This window comes from Cupressus sempervirens, chromosome 1 (genome assembly GCF_028749045.1).
Source record: "Cupressus sempervirens isolate cs-2001-9-10 chromosome 1, ASM2874904v1, whole genome shotgun sequence".
In the NCBI taxonomy this organism is placed as follows: Eukaryota; Viridiplantae; Streptophyta; class Pinopsida; order Cupressales; family Cupressaceae; genus Cupressus; species Cupressus sempervirens.
Window position 1 is genome coordinate 889,811,480 of NC_143118.1, and position 24,241 is coordinate 889,835,720.

Sequence of the window (24,241 nt, forward strand, 5' to 3'; positions counted from 1 at the left end):
TGTCATTTTCTAGTCTCTGAACGCAATAACTATCCGTTTACCCTATACAGTAAACAAAATACAAATTAACATATTAGGTGACGTTTTAAATCCCAACAGTAGAAGTGGCAGATTCGGTTATTTTAAAAAAGATAAAAACAAAATGGTGGACAGCAAGTTGAGGGTTTGAATCGCTCGCCCCTCCCCTTATTTTTTATGTAAAAGGAGATTAGATATCACTTATTTAGAGTATTGTTTTGCAATTATTGCTTAAGAATTGAAATGGAGAGGTATTGTGTTGCATGTAGGAGAAGAAAAGACATGTTGATTTTGTTCTAAATCATTATTTTGTAAAGATACATTGTACTTGACATAGAAACATAGCGGTGAATTTTTTTCCTTATGTGAAATATGTTCTTATTACGGACCGGTGTCAAATATAGGGTAACTGAGAAGGATAGGCATGTTGTTTCTAACCTATCTGCCAATGAGCTAGACTAATTATGCTTTTGCTAAAGTGATTGCTTGCATTCATTTGATACTAATGAATGTTTATGGCTATTAGTCGCTACCATATCACTATGTAACATGTTATAAAATGTTAGGTAGGACATAATGCTGCACCGGATACCATCAGGCCCGCTGGTTCCGGTGGTAAAGCATCCCACTCTACATATAGAGACACCACACCATCAAAAAAAGGTATAGCCTTTGTCTCAACATTAGCCTCATCCAACTCAGGCCTTAAGAAAGGACGCAAAGGCCTATCATGTGTACCTACAGACAACTCTATAATCAGCTCTAGACTTGTGTGTACTCACTAAAACACTCCCATTACTCCTGTCTCTACTACGACTCCTGGGTAAGGTAATGTGTTGTAGGGTGTCAAAAAGTTGTTGCAATACATTAGCTACCTGGTGCTGACCAGCTGCAAGGTTCCTGAATAACTCTTTACCCTCTCTATCATCATCATTACCTGTATTACGTACATTTCTCTCACCCATAGTGTCGAACTGCATTCCCTACTCACCTTCACCTAGTGTTGAGGCTCTACCTCTACGAGCTAAGTCACATGGTTCGAGTTCGAGTTCAAGTTCGACAACTATGAAATTCAGATGAAGTTCGACAAGGTCAAAAAAATCTGGAAAAATTCGGCATTAAATTCGCCTTACAAAATTTAAAAATAAATAAATATATGATAAATAATCCAAATAGTTTAACATGAAAAAAGAGATTTGAAATCATTACAAAAAGACATTACATTTATAAAGACTTAACCATAAGAAACATGTGAAAGGATGATTACAAAGATGTTTTTTATTACAAATTTAGGAACTTTAGAGTTTGATCTTTTGAGAGCCATTCAATTACCACTTGTATGATCCAAAATAAGGTTAAACAATTCAAAAAAAAATTTAAAGAACTTTAAAATAAAATATATGATTCTTTACTTTTAACTCTAAATTACAAAAAACATAATAAATAGTAAATACTTTTTTAATTAACATAAGATATATTAAAATTCTATTACACATTTTAAAAATAAAGCTAGTTTCTATTTTAAAATATCAAACTTCAAATACAAACTAATAAAATATAATAATTAAGCTATAAAAATAACAATATATTAATTTTTTAATCTAGCTTTGCAAAACAAACTAATAATAATAGAACTTAAAAATGCTTTAATCTACTTATTTATAGATTAATCATAAATTATATTAATTATAAATAAAATATATTAAATATTAAATATTCAAATTTTTTTAAAATCATATAAAAATTTTACTTTTAAAATAATAAAAACAACAATAATTAATACATAAATGAATTATGTAAATGTTTAAACCCACAAAACTAAAATAAAAAATACATTGAAAAATGAAACAATACAATGATACATAATGTTACATAAATTAAAGTTGGACTACTTGTGCGTCCACGAATGAATACCGCCAAAGATTTTTTAACCTTGCCAAGGAACCACAACAAGTTTTAGCAGTGCCAATAGCCATGGGCGATGAAGATGATTGCCAAGTGCCATAGCTGGAAATGCTAGCTACGTACAACTAGAGGAGCAATGTTGATGATTTCCCAGCAATGGAGTTTGCCAGCAGCGGAAAATACTATGAAAATATTTGCCCTAGGCGTCCATCCATTGATGCGTTTTAGTCTAATGGAGGCTATTTAAATGAAAAAACTAAGAAAAGTTCTACATTTTTAGAAGGCGGCCGAGCTACTTTTAACCATACGAATTTGAAAAAAACTTTTCCGAACTCCATTGTTTTTTCATAGATTCGCCGAATTTTGAACCTCATGCCGAAAATTCGGCGAACCTTGTGACACAATCTACGAGTATAGTGAATTCCTGGGGTAAATCTTTGTGGCTGTGTGAACGAACCTAATTCCCTAAAGGCTGGCAAGAAATCGCTTTGATGCCACTGCAAAGAGCCATGTTGGCTCCATGCTGAAGGATTGATATTTTTTTGTTTTTCTTGAAAGTTTTGCAATTTTTTGTGTTTCTGATATATATGTTTTTTTTTTTTTAATTCTGAGATATAAACCATTGCAAATGCAAGAAAACTGAAATGGAATTCAACAATGAACATTCAACTTATTCATTTCATATATACAATCAATAACACTCCTACATAAAAGCTGGAAAAGAAATCTGAAACACAAACTCTCTCTCTCTCTCTCTCTCTCTCTCTCTCTCTCTCTCTCTCTCTCTCTGGACCTGATCACAGCTGCTGCCCAGCAAGGAAAGAAACAGCACCCTCGGTAATGTTTATGGCAGCCCGATATGGAAACATTGGCTGCTGTAGTGAATAATGGCAGCCCAAGCAATTTGCAGAACCTTGGGGTGCAAAACGGCAACCTTGGAATGTGGAATAATAACCAGCAAAATGCATCAAACACTGACATCATAGAAACACAGCTCAATAACACAAGCTGGCTCAAAGTGCTCAAACACAGCAAAAATTCCCAATTCTTGGAGGACGATTTTCTTGAAACCGTTGCAATTTTCCTCACCACAGCAAGTTCATAAAAAAGCACACAATAGAATGGTTCTTTTTTTTTGCATTGAATGCATTTATAATTCTCAAATGCACATTGAGCTTGAATCTTCCAGCACACACCTCACATTACTTACATATGTGTTTTTTGGTTGCAAAGTTTGAACTATAATAGTTTATTATATTTCCCTCCAAGAGCAACTTTAAGTTATAATTTAAAGTTGACATATAATAAAGTCACTTTATTAATTTGAACTCGCCCATTGTTCTAAAAATGAACTTTTCATTAATATAATGATATTCTGACACATAAAGTCCTTGTTCATGTCCATGATTTAAAACTTCTCATCCTGGTTCCAATGAGCTATAACACAAAAGAGGTCATTAAACAATTTCAATAGAAATAGCAACTTCAGTTCACATAAATAAATTATAACCAATAATGCATTTGACTTTGTGAAAATGGCCCAACCACACAGAAAGTGAAATCCGATTGCACCGGAGTGATCGTGATGATGAAATATGATGAATGATCCCAACTAGGTGACTTTCTAAAAATAGACACTCCGTCCAATAATCTTGGAGCCCAATCTGGAATTCATAAATAACATCTAAAAGCATTATTAACTCCTCTAAATCATTTGAGCTCAGTGGAATCATTCATTGGCTTACTATAAATAGTAAGTCTCTCAAAAGTCAAAACCGAGCCAAAACCCACTAAACAACCTAGCTTCAGAATATATGGAGGGTTTGGAGAGATACACACTCACAATCATCCTCTAGTGAGCCAAATAACTCCACAACAAGGTCCTCTAACCACCAGTATTAGCCTACAAGGACCAAGTGATAGGCTAAAATGGGGACATAACAAGTAGCAAGAAAAGTGGAAAAGTTAAATGGTTCTTCATTTTTCTTCTTTTTCAAAGTTTACAAGAGAAAATGTATTAAAAAATTAAATTTTCAGTCTTCACAAAACAACATTAGAAGAAACACTAATAGTAATGAAGATAAGATGGAAGAAAAAAAATCAAGTTGTGAAAGTTTCAAGCTTGATTGGTGGGTCATCAAGGTGTAGTAATGTTGTGAGCTAAGTTGCTGGTTCAGATTCCGGTATGGATGCGGTTCGAGATTCAGGTTCGAAATTCATCCAATTCATTTTTGGGTTGGGTTCAGATTTTTTTGGGGTTCATCTATGTAAAAAGATATGTTTTTTTTAAATATGTGTGTATATGCAAGAATAAATAAGTTCATACACCACTCTACCAATAGTAAACCAACATAGAAAAATACACTACCATATCTATGTTTCAGTTCAGTAGGATATTAATTGTATCATTTAGTCATACAGACAACATGATACACTTGCTTGGTCACATGTGCATGGAACATATTTCCATATCAAGGGGACATTATGAGAATGAAAGGAATCATCAGAAGATAACTGCAGTTATCTGATTGTTTATTTTGTGTTGGTTAGAGAATTTCCAACCAGGCTAGATCAAAAGTTGAGATTCAAATTTTAAGCCCTGGAATCAAAGATATCATTTGCTTTTTTAAAGAAATTCCTCTATAATCGTCAATTTGGATTTCACCTATTGTCAATTTAGATTTCCTCCATAAACAACTTCTCATTTTCATTGGCAAATGCATAAATGACAAATAAACCATCTTTCTTGGCCTTTTTAGTGTTCACTTTTAGGGCTGGGAGGATCAAATAGATCAAATTAGGCAAAAAAAACACATTAAAAAGTTTTAAAATTTGTTTTCAGACCAAATTCAGCCCAGGTTCAGCTGCTGAGCAGCAAATTCTTCAAAATTCACTCCAAATTCTGCCCAGGTTCCTCTGACAAAATTTGCAGCAAATTTGTAACTCTATAAGTGAATTTGGGGAGAATTTGACAAGGACCAGACTTTGTACAGAATTGAACCAGACTTTGAGGGTCACTGAAGAGAATCTGGTAACTTAGGTTGTGGGTGAAGGAGAATAGCCACAAAATCCATTGAGTACCCTTCTACCATTTTAAATCCTTATGCAAAGGACCCTTTAAATCTAAAAAAATTATTTTCCACTTTGTGACGAACTTAGACAAAGATGGAAAGGAAAAATCACGGGGTATTAGAGAGTAGTCGTGTCACATTGCAAAACAATTTTACAGGGGGCTACACAAAAGTATAATCTTATCTGTTGGGGCTTCCAAGACATGGTGATAAAAATATGCCCAGATAACGTTCCTGAATAACCAAAAGAGGTTTTATTTCAAATATATAATTAAAAAATACTAATAATGAAAATCAAAAAATTGCTTATGGATCTAAAGCATCCTGCAACTAAGAAAGCAGACCTCAGGTGCTCACATAGGCCCCAAGCAGAGGCATACCACAGGTGGAATCTGAATCCAAAACATCAAAAGTGGAGCCTGGTAAAATCCCATGAGAAAACTATGTCAATTGTGATGCCCCGTCCTTAAACGCTTTTTGTTTTTTTTCTGCATCTTTCCTTTCAACTGTGATTTCCTTAAAAGAAGGAAAAAAGGAAGAACTTGAGTATATCAAAATAATAAAAAATTAAAAACTGAAATTCAATATAGCTTAGTTTTAATGAAACGCCAAAAAGCATGTAAATGAAGAGTTGTGTCTATTAAAGAAAAAAGCTATATAAGGAAGATAAATCAAGAAGAAGGCAACATTAGAATATAAAGAAATATTATATATTCTTCCTTGTGAAGTGTTCATCCATCAAGGACAGAACCCCTCAAAGATCAGAGGTTTAAGCATGAGAACACTTGATTTCTCTTGCCGGGTCAGCAGACGAAAACCCCAACTTAAGACAGAAATGAAAGAACATTTCAAGACATTTATACGAGGAAGCTGCAGATTCGAAGAAATATTACAACAGAACATGTATTAAAGCTTTATATCCAAGGTTGATGTTTGCAGTTAAATTAATATTTATGATGATTTACACAAATATTATTGTCAGTGTGGAATATATATTTAAGACAAAAATAAGGAATTTTTAAAATGAGGCATTACATTGACCCTGATAGTTTGTTTAATTCTGGACATATTGAAAAAAATGGCTAAGGTTCTAAAGCATCTTCCATCTGAGAAAGCAGGCCACGGGTGCTCGTGCAGGCCCCAAGTTAAGGCATACAATAGGTGGGACATGAATCCAAGATACCACAGGTGGAAACTAGTAAAAACAATAAGAGAAAACCATGTCAACCCTGATAGTTCAAGTTATTCTGTGCAGACCCAGCTAGACTACAAATTGAAATGAGATGGGCCTGAGGGAGAGGCAGACCACAGGTGAAACCTATGCAGACCCAGGCAAAATCATAATACATTTATCAAATAAATCATATTTCAATCAAAGATAGAAACAAGACCGCCCACTGATCAAACTTAACTCTAATAAATATCCCCAACAAACCTAGGGCTGGCAAAAGCATAAAGAGTCTTAAAGGCATATATCTAGACAGAGAGGACATATTATGGCTAGAATTCACCTTAGGCAGAACTAGATTATTCGTAAATAGGTTGAAAGGCAGATGCATGTTGTGACCAATGGAATTCAACTAAATGTGATCACAAAGTTGTCCTTCAAATATCTCAGGCAAACCCAAGTGTAGCTTAAGTGTACCCTGACAAGCACTATTGCAAGAATCTGGGTGGGACCAACAAGACATCCCAAACATATATTCTGAACAAGGATAAGATAGACTTGGCATATCATCCTGCCGCATCTCAACCTAAAAAAAATTCTAGGCTCTAGTACACTCAAGTGAAAACCACTTCTACCAGTCCCTGGTGAAATTCTCAAACAAGGTAATCAGATTATCTAAGCAAACAAAGCAAAGTTGTAGTAGAACAAGAAGTCTATGATGTCCCTGCTCTAGTCAGTTCTCGAGAACAGTGTGTTAGCCCTTTTATTGTACCCTTGTGGGCTAGTTGGATCGGTTAGAGGGTCAATAGTACTTTCTGGAGAGTTGGATTGTTCTCGTGTTTAGAGCGCTGTGTTGGTTCATAGCAGGCGTTAGCAGTTCAGGAGTCGACAGCTTCTGACAGCACGGGATTCTATGAAGATTAGTGGAAGTTATGTCTATTTGAGTGATTTGAGTTATTTATTAACTTAATATTTTATTATAAAGTCAAATTGACTTTATGCTTTTTAAATCGCTTAAATATTCTCTAAAAGTGATTTAATATTTAATCACTTAAATTAATAAAGTGCACCCACTTTATTTAAGTCAAAAACTATTGAAAGTGACTTAAATTATAATTTAAAAGATTTAAATATCAAAAGTGGCGTATTTTTCTTGGAAGTCGTGCCTTTTGAGCATATATGGGCATTTTGGGCAATGAGAAATTCATCTTTGAATATTTTGACTTTACCTTTGGCTTTTTCCTGTGCTTCTCCTGTGATAGAGTTTTGAGCATTCTTTTTGTCCATTGGAGAACAATACGTCTTTAGTGTTGAGCACTCTTGAGACTGTGAAAGATCAATCAAATCAGTGCAATTGAGAGCTTCATTCAGAGGTTCTACATGATTCAGGCAGAGTATTATATAAAGATTTACTGTTGATTGCAATAAGAAAGGGGTTTCTTCCTTGTGGCGCCTTCTTCTTCAAATCAGTGGCTTCCAGCAAGGCTATTACTCATTCTTCTTCTTGGTCGTACGACTTGCAGTGGGAATTGTGCATTCTCCAGAGGCGTGTGAAGGGTTTGGTTGAAACGCCTTCCTTTTGGTTGCCTTTTGACTTCCATCCTTGGCATCTAGTATTTTCAGAGACTTGTATACAATTTCGAGGCAAGAGAACCTAAATCTGGAGGCCAAGGGTCCTTTACTATCAGTTTTCAGCATTCTTGGTAGGCAAGCTAGCTTACTGTTTTAAATTTAAAAACTAGAAACATTCTGGTATGTTTATGAAAGATCCCTGATGGATCTCTTTTGATAAACTGTTGTAATTTTCTGAATTTAAATTTTTGTTTCCTATTTATTAAATTCTTTTGCAGAACTAGACAGAAGTGCAGAAAGGTTGGATTCTTTTTGTGTTTTGATGGTTTTACAACATAGAAAGGAATAGGGAACAGCAAACATGAAACAAGACTGAGATAAATAAGGTATACAGCAAAAATCAGAATTATTGCAAACCGTACCAGGCAAATTTGTCTGAATTATAGATCCAAGCAATAAATCCAATGCATTTCTCAAAGATCACATACAAATTTGATGTCAAACTGGAAGGTAAAGATTGTTCTTGAACCTTGCATACATTTGGAGGTAAATACAAGCAATACTCTATACACCACATGGTGTATTTGCTGCAAATGGCGTCCCACAGGCTGCAATGAACCACGTCCCAATTGGAAAGATGATATGCCACGCTGAAACCCCAATGTGAATTGATGCCTCTGTCCTTAATCACCACGCACGATGCCTAAGAGATTCGGTACCAAAGATTGCTAAGGGCTACGTCCCAACCAATCACTAACCTGGGGTTTGCGTCCTAGACTAGAAATCGCCCATTCAAAGCAAATTCATAAACAAGTTGTCAAATATGCAAAAGATGATCATAGAATGAAGCTTCTATCTCCTTATAACCCCTCTCAAATGCAAATCGAACCCTAAGTGTCTCCAAGAGGCGTTGGGTAGTGAAAGTGTTATAATTTCTTATTTTAAAGTGGTCATGTTACTAGAAAATGACCTTTTTCCTCATAGACAGAAATTTGTTCACTAAATTGCCCTGAGACCAAAGAGAAAGATTTAGAGAATTTTGAGACCTTTCCAAAGAGCTATCACACCATAGGATGCACATCCAGATGAAGCCAAAAACCCCTTATTACTCCAAAATGGCTAATAACTTAGCCTTATTTAATTATTAAACGCTAACTTACAAAATATTAAAAATATAACCCAAATAGCCACAAAATGCCCAATTGACATCAAAAACCGTAAAATCATCCTGTCACCTGTTTGTGACTGAAGTCAAAAATCAAGGATCCACTAGCAATCTCATCCCTAAAATCTAGAGATGCTCCTAAAATTTAGGAAACAAGCCCTATCCCTCTGAAACTGAACCCAAAGAGTAATCTCATGGAGACCCAACCTTGGGCAAGATCATACCTCCTAAAAAGTAGGCACTACCTCCTAAAAACAAGGAATGTCTCCCAACTGATCAATAACCGCCAGAACACCAAGTCCCCAACACCGAATAACCATATTGGGTCTCTATCCACCCTGTCAGCCTACAAGACCCCATAATAAGCTGACTCACATGTCTCTGCTAGACTGAGCTAGAGTGGGGACATGACAGTTTATCATTCATGATCTCATTTTTTCAATAAAATAATGTCTTCTGCATTTCCATTCTATAGGAAATTGCTCTATATTTCAATTTATAAGCTTTTATATGTTGTGCCCCTTCTCTTTTGTCTATGAACTTTTCTTTAAAAAACTAAAATAACACAATAAGACTTAAGAGTTTACTGGAGTTTGAGTTGAGAGCCAGCGGGGCTCATCACAAAGTCTCATGCAAAATACTACAAGCAGATGAAAAAGTGCACCATTATTTTTAATGATTTTTGGATAGTATATTATCAAAAAAGAGGTTTGAGTCCCACAACTAATCAAGCAAGAGACATATAATAGATGTTTACTACTTGCAAGAATGAAAGAAACTATCTTCTAACTAAAAATTACTGAAAGTATGCATACAATTTTTTTACTTTTTTGCAATGCATACCATTTAGATTTGCCTTTCATATTTTACCAGCTTAATACCAAGCTCGCCTGAGATTAGAAACTGCAATAAGATTGGAAAAATTGCCATTGCTTGTGTTCCTTAAGACTCTTCTTTTTTTAATTAGGATTTAAAGTCCATGGGGACTCTATACCATATAGGACTATCTGGAACATCAGTCACCTCTAGAAACTAGATTTTAATTTGTTTTAAAAAATTTAATTGAGTTTTACGTACACATTCAAGTAAGGCAAGGAAAGCCACTCAAATTTGTTTATTTTTTCCTCTATCATATGGTTTCTTTTCTTATCTGGCAATGTGTTTGCGCTCAACTAACAATGCAAAAATAATAAAATGGCATTTTACCTTCTTCTCACAGTAGCCAGATTTTTCTGTTGACAGCAGTCGTCGACTACTGGACCCTATCAATGAAAACAATTTTCTAGACGAGATTTCCACATGGGGAGAAGGCTCTTCTGCAGTAGTTTCCTCTGAATCATGCAATCCACATGGTAGCATGTGTTTGGTCCAGCTTTCTGGTATGCAAAGTCGGTTGATCGAACCTTGAAAGACGGTAAGCAACAGGGAAATAAAGCCCAGAAGCATCAATTCTGCATCCATCCAAAACAGTGTCTCTTACATAATTGAAATAAATAACATTTTTCCACTGGAGAAAGCATGCGATTAGAATGCAAATACAGAAGCACCTTGTAAACTAATGATGAAAATACTTTTCATAAAAAACAAGTTGGTCAATAAATCCAAAACAATGCTGAATAGTTATAATGCCACAGCCAGATCAAAACACAGAGGTAAGCTATCAAGAAATAAATTTCATATCATAATTTGGTTAGTTGTCCAGTAACTATGTTAGTTAAAATTAGATAAAATCTTGCTAGTGTATTATTTAGTTTTCCAAATGCTTATTAGAATGGGATCAATTGAAATGTATCTACCTTCTTTTAGCTTCTCTAAGGCTTCATACAACGGTTTCTGGTTCTTCTTCTTTAACATCTGCCACAAAAATCCAACATAATTTAATCATTATCTTGTCTTCAATGTGCAAAAAAAATTGCTTATGTAATTAAAAAAAAGCTTCAAATTCTGTTTTAATCATGAAATTAGTTTCTCCTTGTTTCACCAAACCTCACAAAAAAATTAAAAACTAGTTTTTCTACTCGTGTAATAGAGGTGCATGCAGAATACACAAGGTTATCAATCTCAAATCTCTCATTCAAATATCATGTAGTTAGTTATTTCAAGTGATCTGCAAATAGTATAGTGTTCAATTGAATACAATTATGCTGCATTCATAATGGTAATAGTCCCATTTCAATTGAATTTCAGCAAGGAACTAAACATCCAAAAAGTAGTGGTGTAATTGGCGAGTTGCAAATGGAGTTCACAAATATTGAGGAGTCCTGCATTGAAATCGTCAGACTGTATTAAGGTGGCTCAAAGCCCAGATCTACCCTTACTAAAGAAATCAGAGATAGGACCTAAAAGCTAACAGCCAAACCATCCACAAAACTGGCACTCACTTGGGAAAGGGTGATAAGATTTAAGTTTAGTATCCTTCGACAATATTTGTTGCTCAAAAAAGTTAAGTGCAGTTTCAGAGACTGTTTGTTGGTCAAGAACCATTGAGTTCAGAGACTGATTTCCTAAGCCAGTACGTAAAATTATGCTAGCAAATCAAATCACATTATTGGTTTCACAAAACAAATGATTTTAATGCTCATGAACACTGAAATTTTTTTTAATTCCTGAATAGCAAATTAGCAATCTAAACCTGCACAACTTAATGACAGCCTGCAACATAGATTCATTGCTAATCATTGATCAATGATGTTTTTAAGTTTTCATTTTTTCTTTAGTGGAACTCACATGTATTCCTAATATTCAGAGACTTGCCAAGTATGATCTGCAAAAGCCAACTTACTCATGCAACATAACCCTACACGCTCACAGAATGTGAAACAGAACCCCAAAGTAATGGGTCATTTCCAGAGTATAATCACCATAAGTACTCATGTGACATAACCGCAGAGAAAGATATATATATATATATATATATATATATATAGAGAGAGAGAGAGAGAGAGAGATAATGTGTAGTTGATGAAAAGTAGGTGCAATGGGACTTAAGAGTCTAGATATTTACAATAAAAAGTTCTAAACATAGATACCCAAAAAGGCCCCACAAGGTGGGGGGGGGCGAGTATAAATGTCCACAGTTGACAAAAAGTAGGTGCAATGGGACTGAAGAGTATACATATTTACAAAAAAATGTTCTACAAATAGATAACCAGAAAGGCCCCACAAAAGGAGGGAGGGAGGGAGGGAGGGAGAGAGAGAGAGAGAGAGAGTTAATGTCCACAGTTGACAAAAAGTACGTGCAATGGGACTGAAGAGTATAGATATTTACAATAAAATGTTCTATGAATAGATACCCAGAAAGGCCCCACAAAGGGAAAGAACAAAAGTAAAGAAATTGGAAACAACAAAGAACCACCAACAAAAGTGATTTAAAAAGTACTACACAAGGAGAGAGAGAGAGAAAATTGTCTACATGAAACAAAAACCAAGCATAGGGATATACCACTGCATAAATACCTTAAAAATTAGCAAAATAATCAACACTAGAAAATTTTATCACTAGCAAGGCATTCCCCGAGTATTAACCCCACAAGCCAACTTGCTCATGCAACATAACCCCAGAGAAAGAGAAAGAGAAAGCCCCAACATAGGGATAGGTCACTACATAAATACCATATAAAAAGAGTTACAAATAAATAATAGGCCATTCCCAAAGTCTGATCCCCATAAGCCAACTCACTCAGCAACACACACACAGGATCCCAAAATGGCTGTCAATGTTACTACCAACTAGAAGAGGATGGTAACACACAACCTGGCGACTTACACCTCAAAGCCTGCTACCACGTTGAAAAAGCTATGAAATGGAAACATATTCAGAAGTAGATAATCTGTCAGCTCAACTCGCTTCTTTGACTCCCAAGCCTTGTTGTGCATCTAATGGGCCGGATTGCTGACATCTATGAAATGGAAACATATTCAGAAGTAGATAATCTGCCAGCTCAACTCGCTTCTTTGACTCCCAAGCCTTGTTGTGCATCTAATGGGCCGGATTGCTGACATTGTCCAAACCTATGTCAATACAATAGGAACATCTGGTCCAAAAAAGGATATCTGGTAGTGCTTCCCAAGACATGCGAATAAATAAATTTAAAGTGTAAAAAATTGAAAGTGTCCGCACAACCAATCATGTACTTGTAGAATGCCAAACATGAATTATTCTAGAGCAGATTTATCAGAAGCGATAAGTTTTCTTAGATTCCTTATAGTTTTTTTTTTTTGGTTTTTTTTAGGTAATCAACTAAAGCCTAGATTATTCATTATTCATTTATTGTTATTGTTGAGATTAGTTATTATTGTGTTAATTGCGAGCAAATTCGAACCCAATATCTCCCCAATGAGAGGCTTGCAATTTACTAATGCATTGTAGGCTCTTGCCTTAGATTCCTTATAGGTTAAAAGTTTAACAGACTTTAAAAAACTGGTTGATTTGTCCAATAATATAGCACTGCACCAGCTGAGTTTACTTATTTAACCCCAAATTTATTTCAATATGACTTAAAATGGACTCAAATGTAGGCATTGTACCACCCAGATCAATAAAATTGATCCTGCAGAAAGGTTCGTCTACTAATATCGTATCACATAGTAGACCTCTCCCTCCTAAACAAGTACAAAGAGATGGACTTGCAAAGACTTGTCTTGTCAAGGAAAAGACAACCTATGCCAAAACATGAAATAAAGCCTGAGACTCCATACCAGAAATTATCATTTGATCATTTCACCCAAAAACAGACAGGCAGGCTATCAGTTTGGGCAAACAATGCAGATCTCTTATCATTTGAACAACTTTAAGTTAAATTCTTTTGGAATGAAAAACTTAATTAGTTAATTAGTTTATTAAGTTTCCTTTATATTATATTTCTAATTTGCTCTGAGTCTGCTCCTGGAGTTCAAATATAAACATTATCTTTTGATCATTTCACCAAACAGACCAACATACAAGCAGCGTATCAGTTTTCTGCAAGCATAGCAGAACTTTTATCATCGTTTGAACAAATTTGAAGTTAAATTCTTTTGGAGTGAAAAAGCATATTAGTTTATTAAATTTCCTTTAATTATATTTTTTACTTGCTGAGTGAAATTGCTCAATCTGATCCTGTAGTTCAACTCAATTTGGACAATCAGTCTGAAATCCAAGTCTATATGGCATACTCCAACATCATGGACAGAATCCTTGACATTGCATCCACTGATATCAAATTACAATAGAACAGGGCAATGTCCTCCAAGTGAAAATTTGTTTCCTAGTGTTCTGTTTTTATCAAAGTCCCTTCCTCCATACCTCATGACTGTAATCCTAATATTGTACTGATCGAAATGCAGCAAGTTAATGATATCCTAGTCAGGGCTTGCCTGGCATTCTTCACACAAACAAAGACCCTTAGTCCCTAACTCGTGGACTAGATTCTTGCTATACCTTTCATTGATTATTCTGGAATTTTTCCAAACCCAATTTGGAGTCTTCATTAGAGCACTGTTCTCCCCTGTAACTGAGAAGTCAGCCACCTCATCATTCAGTCCTTGAATCAAGAATTCGAGGAAATGAAATGTGTCTCTTCTTTGCTCCATTAACAAAGAGAACATGTGACACTTGGTTCAGTACATCTTCTCTGCTGAACACAGAGAACAACCGACATGTGGTCCTGAATCTCGGTCATCATTGCAATCAGTATCCTGCATTAGTGCCCCAATAAGCCTCACAAAATATATTTTTGTCGCTATACCCACCCATATCAACCCAACAAAGCAATGAGATCCTGGGGAAGGATCATCTCCTAGTGGTCTGTCGATACATAAACAGCCCTTTTCTCTCAATCGAATATGATGCAGACTGTATTCTTTACATTGTACCCACATATCAAAATTACACATTCTCCTCCCAGCCTTATACATGGATTCTTAACATTTTACCTACGCATATGAATACAACAGGGCAAGGAACTCCTAATTGAAATTCATCATATATACATTAAAAAAATTATATCTCCTTTCTAGTAGATTGTATTCATGACATTTTATGCCCTATAAGCAGAAAAGGGAGACGAATTGCAAATGAGGACTCAAGTTCTGGCATTATATACATTATATATATATATATAAAGCCCTCTTCTCCCAACATAACGGACAGGACTTCACCTGCATGCTTAGAGAACCCCTTCCCTTCAACCCCGTTGAATGATATAGCAGCCAAACATACCAAAAAACAGGGCAGTGGAATCTTAGTCAAGGTTTGCCTTCTTCTATCCAGTTTCCCTAGCCCTTCTCATCACACAAACAAATTAAGCATCAACCCACCCGACCATCTATCCCATCGTTAATATCCTCACCAAGAAGAAGCATATCATTGAAATTATACAACGTAGGTATGCAGTCTTATCTCTCTGGATTCCTACATTTGAATGTCAGCTCATCTGCGACAACAACGCCTCTGCCCTGCAATGGTCATAATGAAGAATCATCTACATGTGCCTACGTACACACAAGCATGGACTTCCACAGTGTCTAAGAGAATTTTACAGTCACCCTTTCGACCACCTGTCCATATAATTGGTGTGCTCACCATATTGAAGCATATCCTAACAGCCACCCATCCATACGATAGATGTGGTTTAACATGTAGAACCATATCCTAAGGATTAACTACTACATGCCTAACACTAATAATCAGCTCATCTGCAACCAAATATTAATAATCCAAAAAAAAAAACCCACTTACCTTGCCAAGCCTATGAATGCCTCTCTCAATCAGCAGGGATACAACGACAAAAACGGAGCAAACCACAGCCACGGTCCATGTGGGTGTATATTCTAAAGTGGACTCCTCCGCTTCTTCAGAAGACCCCATTGCTCTCACTCTCGACTCAAAACCCCACAACCCCCACTAGCAGAGAATTGTGTCAACAAATCTACAATCTCAATATGTAAGCATCAATGGAGATGTATAGGCCTGAAATGGGCGAGGAAAGTATGAAGCATGTAAAGAGATCTAAAACTTCCCTCTCGATTCTGTCACTTATAAACAAAATCCCATACTTTGTCTGTATCTAATAACTTCCTCTGCACGTATTCACAGATTCACACTTTTGTACAGCCTGCTGCAAGACGAGCTTTTGGCATCACCGGTATTGTAAAATTCGCACTTTGTCGTTGGCTGAATTTTAAAAAGCAATAGGCTGATGCTGCAACTCGGTGTTTGTTTTCTTTTAGTTGACCTTAAAATGTGTGTCCATGGCATTACGCTATCTTGGGCTTTGTGAACGTTAAAATTCTATAACCCTGTTATTAGTGTGATAAATATAGAGAGATAGATAGATAAAATTTTAACGTCTACGAGGCTAAAAATAGCCTATGATTGAACGAGTATTCTATCTGTGGAAAACTATCATCCACCATTGAAATTGTTTGGTTCAATAATACTGAAGAACGAGTTATAACAAGACACTGAAATTCTCTCTGTGGATCCCACGTATTTTTTAACTAAAAAAATTGCTGTGAGAACGCGTGGGTCCTGAGATTTCTTATTCCGAGAACGACGAGACATTCGGCGGAAATGTATATTTGAGAGCAACAAAAGTATATTGAAATTTTTCCCTTGATTTTTGTTGGGGTTTCGGTGGCATTTTGCTCAAAGTGTAATATCTAAATATAATTAGTATTAATTTTTATTATTAATAATAATTAATTGATAGGTTAATTGTGGGAACAAACTGAAATTTGACGAAAATTTATCATTAGTCGGAAAAGTTGTTAATTGGTCCAGTTTGACCAAAAAAATTGTAAATCATTCCCGTTAATAATTTACATTCCAATTTTTATCTTTACTCAATTTTAATTCTTGTTCTAATATTTATTAATTGTTATCTTCACTTTTATCTATTATTTTTCTTTTTTATTTATTTAAAAAAATAACTATTTGTGATTCCAGATTAACTCAATGTTGTGATCTTTATTTATTTAAATTTTAATTTTTAAAATTGATTTAGATTTTAATTTTTAAATTATTTTAATTTATTTTTTATATTAGTTTGGTTTTATTTTTAAATATTATTTTTCAGTTTCAATAATTTATTTATTGAAGACATTTTTTTTTGCTCTTATTAATTTTTCATAATAGATTTTTTGATGGGGTTTTTTTAAATGATTGTTTTCATACTTTATAAATTGAATTTAAATAAATTATTATTATTAATCTATTTAAAAGATTTTAGTGTGCCTCGAGTAAATTTGACGGAATGGATACCCCTCACTCTTTGGTTCTTAACCAAAGAGGCTAGGCGAAAAAGCTAAAAAAATATTATGTTATTTAAATTAAAAATTATTAATAATCTAATTTGTTCACATAAGATTATATTTTTAAAAATAATTTTATTATCGAGCACCTATCGACTTATCATTGCAAGCACAAAAGCATGCAACTACTAGTTTATTCTTGTCTCTCCTCATTCTAATTATTTGTGATATTTTCATTTGTTTATAGCTTTGTCAAAGTGCAAAAGCTTGGATGAATGGTTTCTCCTTATCAATATAAGGATTAGTTAAATTTGAATATATTTATGTTAATTTTTTAATTAAGATATCAACAAAAAATGCATCTTTACAATCGTTAGTATCTTTGAACTACCATTAGATAGTTATTTCAAGTTGACTAAGTTGACATAGTGACCATCGCAGGTGGAAGAACAACTAATGGGACAATTGTAGCTGGGGGCCTTCTAATGTTTTCCCTTTTGAGGATCTCCTATATGCGATCTATGGTTCTCCACAATGCTTGTTCAAATCGAGGGGGCATTGTAGGATTCTTCTCAAGAATACAACTAAATGTGATCTCCTTCTTTAGCATAAGTGTAGCACCGTTAGTCAGTAAATCCATAAACTTCTTCCTCCTCAATCTTCAACACAAAAGTGACTTGCATTGAAATGTCATGGTAAATGAGTCTCTGAATAGACCTAGTAAGACTTCTAGCTACACCAACAACTATGTTATTGTTTCTTTTTTTCCAAATAAGCCATAGAATTTCAACTGATAAAGAAGACCAAAAGCAATTGCAGTTATTCTTGGCACTCAATATTTTTCTTGATGTAATAGTACTAAAATTAAAAATTTGATCAAGTAGAAAACCAAACATGGCCCATATTTCCATGGCAAACATACATTCAAAGAAAATGTGTATAATGGTTTCAAGTTTCCTACAACAAAAGAAAATATTGATATCTCCATCAACTTTAACTACAGGAAACTTATGCAGAAGGAGACACCAGAAGAAGCAAAGATTTTTAGGCTCAATTGGTCCATGCCAAAGGTTATCAAGATTGATCCTACATCTTTTAGGGCTCAAGCAAATGTTCTAAATAGACTTTAGATGGTCAAGAATAACATGATTGTATGTAAGAAGTTTATAAATCAGTTTAGCTTTAGTGCAAGGAAGAAGTGTGCCATTACTCTAAGCCAAGATCAAAATGGTGTTTGTATCTACTTAAATTTGTCTTGGAAGTAGTAGGGGCTCAAAAGAACTCTTGATCAAGGCATAGGTTCTCGTATGAGTGAGAAGTATATCAAATTTGTTACAAAGATTTTCCCATCTGATAAGATTACCATTTTCCATAATATCCTCAAATGTGTTAATGTCCATAGTAACTAACATTTTTTTTTAGCATCCCCAAATGAGTGCAACAGGGTTCTCTCTGTGCCTTAAGTTCCCCATATTGACATTTTGTGAGCATAGAAAGCCCAAGTTTGGGGGGGAGGGGGAGTGGGGGGACCTAAATTGTTGCAAAGCAAGAGGGAGTTATTTTTGTGGGTTTATTGGAATTATTTTTAGTTGAACAATTCTATAGAGGGGGGCCTTCATGTGCAGGGGCATGCAACAGTATGCATTAGACTCCCTATATCCCAGAGCCAACGAAGATCTCTAATCCTAAGAGGAGTTACATGTATGATGTAGAAGCTTCATGTACGGTTCTAAAGCTGAGTCTTTTCAGCAATGGGGCTTAGGGACCAATATGATGATTGGTTTAGGTAGGGCATCCTACACGAATGACCATGTAGGGATACAACTATCTATAGTTGTGCATGAGCATGGGACCCACCCTTCCTTGAGAACGAAGAAGGGGAGCATAGCATGTCGCAAGAGCAAGGCACCTCGCGATCCTAATGCTTTTAGAGATGGAGAACACAAGCGAGAAAGGTGAAGCCGAGTCCATTTTGGGCCACCAAACCCTACAACCACCCTATGGGGCAACTATATGTTGTAACACTCCCTACCTTACAAGGGTGCCTAAGGGATGGGCCAAACGCAGCAGAGGCTAAGGAGAGAATTACCCACCTAGGGGGGACAAGAGATAGGCGACCATCTCGAAGCGTATTGCGACCTACAAGCAACACCAACGAGACCCAACACAAGACTATACATAGTAGGGCGCTTCCTATAGTCCTTGCATATAATAGTAGGGGATTATTCAATAATCCCCTACTATTATATGTGGGGGCCCTTCCCTTCCCTTTCCTTTTCAATATACGGAGTAGGGGGATGGGGATATATAATCCCCTACTATTATATGTGGGGGGCCTTCCCTTCCCTTTCCTTTTCAATATAGGGAGTAGGGGGTAGGGGGTAGGGGATTATTCACTCCATATAATTTTCTAGGCCCCTACTATTCTATGGGTTCGCTTTTCATATTATTTGACCCTGATTGGGAGTCAGAGGATCCATAGTACCTGCCTACCCTGTCGATTAGAGGGATTGGGGAAGGGATCTATTCTCTGCAACTAAATGATTTGACCCTGATGATACATCCAATGACCTAGAGGGGTCGGCTATCTCCACCTTATTGGAAATATAGGAGTAACTGAGAGGGGGGATGAATCAGTTACCACTAAAATAAACCCCAGATCCCTTAGATGTCAATAATAAAATTTAGACTGAGAAAACTGATTGTTGTTGTTATTCGGTAAGCACACTAAAAATATTGTAACTCGGTAAATGTAGAGTGTGATTTACTTTTAGCTAATCTTAAACATTAACAGTGTTTAATTTGCAAGCATAAGAGAAATAACATGAGCACATGAGACACCAAGATTCAATGTGGAAATCCAATATGGGAAAAACCACCAATGTAACTAGTTACTATTTTTCACTCTTCTGAAGTGAGCCCTATTAGGAGCCAACCCAGTTAAAGGTTACAAAACACACTATTAGGTGTGACCTTGTTAGAGGATTTAATCACCCTGTTAGGAGTGGCCTTGCAAGAGGTCTTAAAACAATTCAATGGAACTATCACCTTGTTAGAGGATTTACAGTTAGCTGTTAAACTAACTCTATTAAGAGATTTTAGATAACTACTACAATGCTTAGAGAGTAACAATGAAATGACTTGATTGTGATGTAACTGAATTTCTGATTTACAGATCTCTATTCTGCTTTATACTTGATCCTTCCTAATCAAATAACACTTTTCTATTCCACAAGGATACCTGCTTATCCTTCAAGTTTGCTCTCACTCTTTCCTTCTCAATTCAATCGACATACTTGCGCACACACTAGAAATCTCAACTTGACCTTGCATTTATACCATCCAAATTGTCGAGTTGGCTCAAATTCAAATTAAGATAACCAATAATCATCACCATAGTTGGCTAGAAACAATACTTAAAATAATTAAGCTTTTTATGCTAAAACAACAAAATCCTTTGGTAACCAAGTGAACTCGAAGAACACTAACTCTATCCAACTTTTTCTTCACTAACCATGTGAACTTGGTTAACATTGTTTCCTACTTGAATTCTTTTGACACCCAAGTGAGCTCGGTAGACACTGTCTTCACAGAGTAAACTTCAAGAACGCTCGATAGACAAGGAAAATTATCTTGCTGACCAAGTGAGCTCGATAAGCACTAACTGACAACTGATATGACATTTGTGTAACATCAAAGACAACACACAATTAGACAATTGTACCAACAATCTCCCTCTTTGGCATTGATGGTAACACAACATGTCATAGCATAATGAAATTTGAGAACAAGACTTTCTCTGGTAGAAAGTTTCTCCCTCTTAGATTTTCACCAAAAGCTTCTTTTCTTTCATGCAGTAATCTCCCTCTGTGAAGGAATTACATAACTTCTATAACAGTATACTTCTCCCTCAAAAAGATATAAACAAATTTCAGAAAGATATGATAGTAATCTTCTCCCTCCTTGACAACACATGCCAAAGACAACACATACCAAATTAATATCAATGTACCTTGAGTACTAATTCATATGCAATATTCTCTTTGACTATGTTGCATCAATTGATTGATCTTCAACTCCGTTCCTGTTGATGCATCACTAAAACTTTATTTAGTGAGCTTTAGATAGGGGAATGACCCCTAACTTACCTCTTAGATGCAGGAATGCATCCTTAGGTAATGGCTTGGTGAATATGTTTGCAATTTGTTCTATTGTGTGAACATATCCAACACACCCTAAGGGTGCCCTCCCCCTCTCCCGTTGGCCGGGAGGGCCAATGAAAGCAAGGTAGGGCGGGAGTAAGGCAAGAAAGAAATGAGAGCATATGGGTCAACGAACTAAGGAAGGATAGTAGAAGAAAGAGGAGTCAAAGTCCTTGATAACAAGAACCTTTCAGTGTATTGGTCAACGCTATCGAGATATGACATTCCCTCCACCATCTCTCCTCCCACTACACTAGCAAATAGAATTAACCCTCTTCACCTACAAGCTCCCCTTATAAATAGTAGGGGGTATGCAAGGGGTAGGGGATAGATCCCTCTACCAACCCGTAGGGGCCATAGCAGCCCTTTGCATGCATTCACCAACTTCTATACTATCCCTACATCTACATTAGGTTTCAATATAAGAAAGCCAGAGCCCTTTGCACACACCGACGACCTGGAAATATAATAGAAACCCTCCATGTGCATTCATAGGCAATAGATATAACCCTCCCTATGCATGCACAAGCACCCCCCCCCAGGGGGCTTCTATGGAAAAATATGAAAAGGGGGCCCCTACCCCCTACTATTAAAGGGAAGGGAAGGGGTCCTACTATTCTATTATTCGGTGAATGCATGCAAATGCAGGGTATGTCTATTACCTGTCAATACATGCAAAGGGACAATATATTGTTGCAGGGAGGTTACTATACTATACTATACGATACTATATTTGTCAGTGCATGTGGATGCAGGGTATCTATTGCTTATTCATGCACGGGAAGGGTTATATATCATTTAGGTATGTGCAAATGCAGGGTATGTATATTGTGATGCATGCAGAGGTATATTCATTGGATAACCTCCCCAATCAAAATAGACCTCAATTGGTTTTTATAGCAGGGGAGGGGGGGCCCACACACGCTCTACTAATTTGGGATGGGCCCATGTGGTTGGAGATGGGTCACACATGGAACACCATGCCCTGAATCATATTGTACCAATCAAGACTGCAAAAAATTAACAAATAATAGGGCCCTACTGTCTCTAGTGGTGCGTGCAAAGTGAGTAATCTACAATCTAAGCACTAGACACCCTACCCCTCAACGACATATGGATATGGATATGGGGGTATGGCCTCTAGCTATATAGTTGTATTGAGATCCCATAGAATAGTAGGGGCCCTCTGCCATGCACCAGAGACCATAAGTGTGGCTGTGACTATGACTACAACTACAGGGGGAAGAACTAGGGGGAATTGAGCACTGCAAGTGATAGCGACATAGACAATCATAAAGTTGCCCCTGGCCTCCCAGCGGTCGATCGAATAGTGAGTGGCCCAACAATGTGTCACCTTCCCCCTTATATATATATAGATGGAGATGAGGCCACACGAGGGAATAAACCAATCGAGTGGGCCGTGTGCTTACTATCGTGGCTTCATCCGAGCGGGTTGTGTGTTATCCGATCTTTATGGATAGACGGGATCAAGCAAATATCCAAAGGTAGTCGGGCACCCTATGGGGTTTCAAAATATCATCTCTAAACTATAGCCCCCCACCCTACTACCCCAGTCAAGCCCAATAGCTTTTCTCTAATTGTGTTCACTCATACAGATAGAGAGTGGGGTAGTAGGGGGTAGCTAGATCAACATCAACGTGCATAAATTTGTACTATAGACTCTAGAGAGTATATTATAGACTATAAAGAGTCAGAGTCATTCGTTGGTGAATTATATAAAAGAAGGTCCCATCCCAATCCCCAATCCCACAGACGGCTAGGGGAGCAAGTGAGATCAAATAAAATCCCTCTATATGAATTATGACAAAATGGAACAGCTAGGAGAGCCTCTCTCCCCTCTGAACTATATGGCAGAACAACTGGGATAGCCCCTCTTCCTCTGAACTATATGGATATGGAGTTCTCTCAAACGATGGGATTGAAGCCCTATATGTATGAACTATGGTAGCTGATGTATATTTTATTTTCTTATATTATGTTATCTTAGACACTCAACCTATATTGAATATAGGGGTCGCTCAACCCCCTATAGCTATATGGGGGGAGGAGCCATAAACTATCTAGATGGCAATAGGATGAGTTGGGAGAGGAGCCCCGACTACTATACTCATTATCCCCAACTCCCTACTAATTGGCAGATAGGCAACACCATATAGACAAGGATGATTCCACATGAAGAGCCATCAATGAATCGTCGGATGTGAACACTACACATCTACCGCAAGGGTGGGAGGAGAGGACCTTATCTGAGTAATCTAATCCAAACTATGGGTGATGGATAAACCCCAAATGTATAGGGTGTGATAATGGTTTAACAACCACTAGATGGCCTGAACTATGGATGATCCGTTGAACTTGCACTTGCAAATGAAACTATGTTACCTATATATATATATATGGGCATCCATCAAATAGATAGTTAGTCTACTGATGTCCTACTACTAATACAAACTTGTCGCCTATATATTCTATGGGGTATGCTATGGCGCTAAAGTAGAGACCACTTGGAATGAACTATAGAGTAGTCATCGACCACACCACAATTTAGATAGAGGGTTGCTCACACATCGAAGCTACACCTATTGAACCACCCATCTTGAACAACTATATTGTATGGGCATTGGGCATGGTATTATAGATCTAGATCAATGGGGCAGGGATAATGGAGAGATAGATATCCGAATGGATAATCTGATCTCCCCCAACTGGCTAGAGGAGCAGATCTCCCGAGCTAGCAATCGATCAGCGGGTCAAAGCTAACCCTATTGGTTCTATCTGGTTGAGGGCCCTATCTTTCTAACACTAGAGCTCTTCCCATCTAGTGGATGGATGCATCAGAAGGTAGCCTTGGGGTTTTCATATTACGTATGTAATATGAAATCCCTGA

At 36.4% G+C, this 24,241-nt stretch overlaps 1 protein-coding gene and 1 long non-coding RNA gene across 3 annotated transcripts in view; one reads left to right on the plus strand and one right to left on the minus strand.

Annotated features, from left to right (window-relative positions):
- MLO1 (Seven transmembrane MLO family protein) overlaps positions 1–16,449 on the minus strand; it is a 145,615-nt gene extending 129,166 nt beyond the window's left edge. The window contains exons 1-3 of one of the 2 annotated variants that reach the window (XM_089792995.1): positions 15,618–16,449; positions 10,696–10,753; positions 10,106–10,350 (exon numbers count right to left, since the gene is read on the minus strand). In XM_089792995.1, the coding sequence (XP_089649121.1) occupies positions 10,106–10,350; positions 10,696–10,753; positions 15,618–15,746 (432 nt within the window). In that variant the 5' untranslated portion in view covers positions 15,747–16,449. The remainder of the gene's footprint in view (positions 1–10,105; positions 10,351–10,695; positions 10,754–15,617) is intronic. The other variant, XM_089793004.1, reaches the window with a different exon arrangement.
- The window catches only part of LOC149580709 (uncharacterized), a 220,731-nt gene that overhangs the window by 141,569 nt on the left and 54,921 nt on the right, over positions 1–24,241 (plus strand). Inside the window, exon 1 of the long non-coding RNA XR_016354135.1 lies at positions 10,346–10,551. This is a non-coding gene — a long non-coding RNA (uncharacterized LOC149580709). Of the gene's footprint in view, positions 10,552–24,241 lie in introns of the transcript that reaches the window.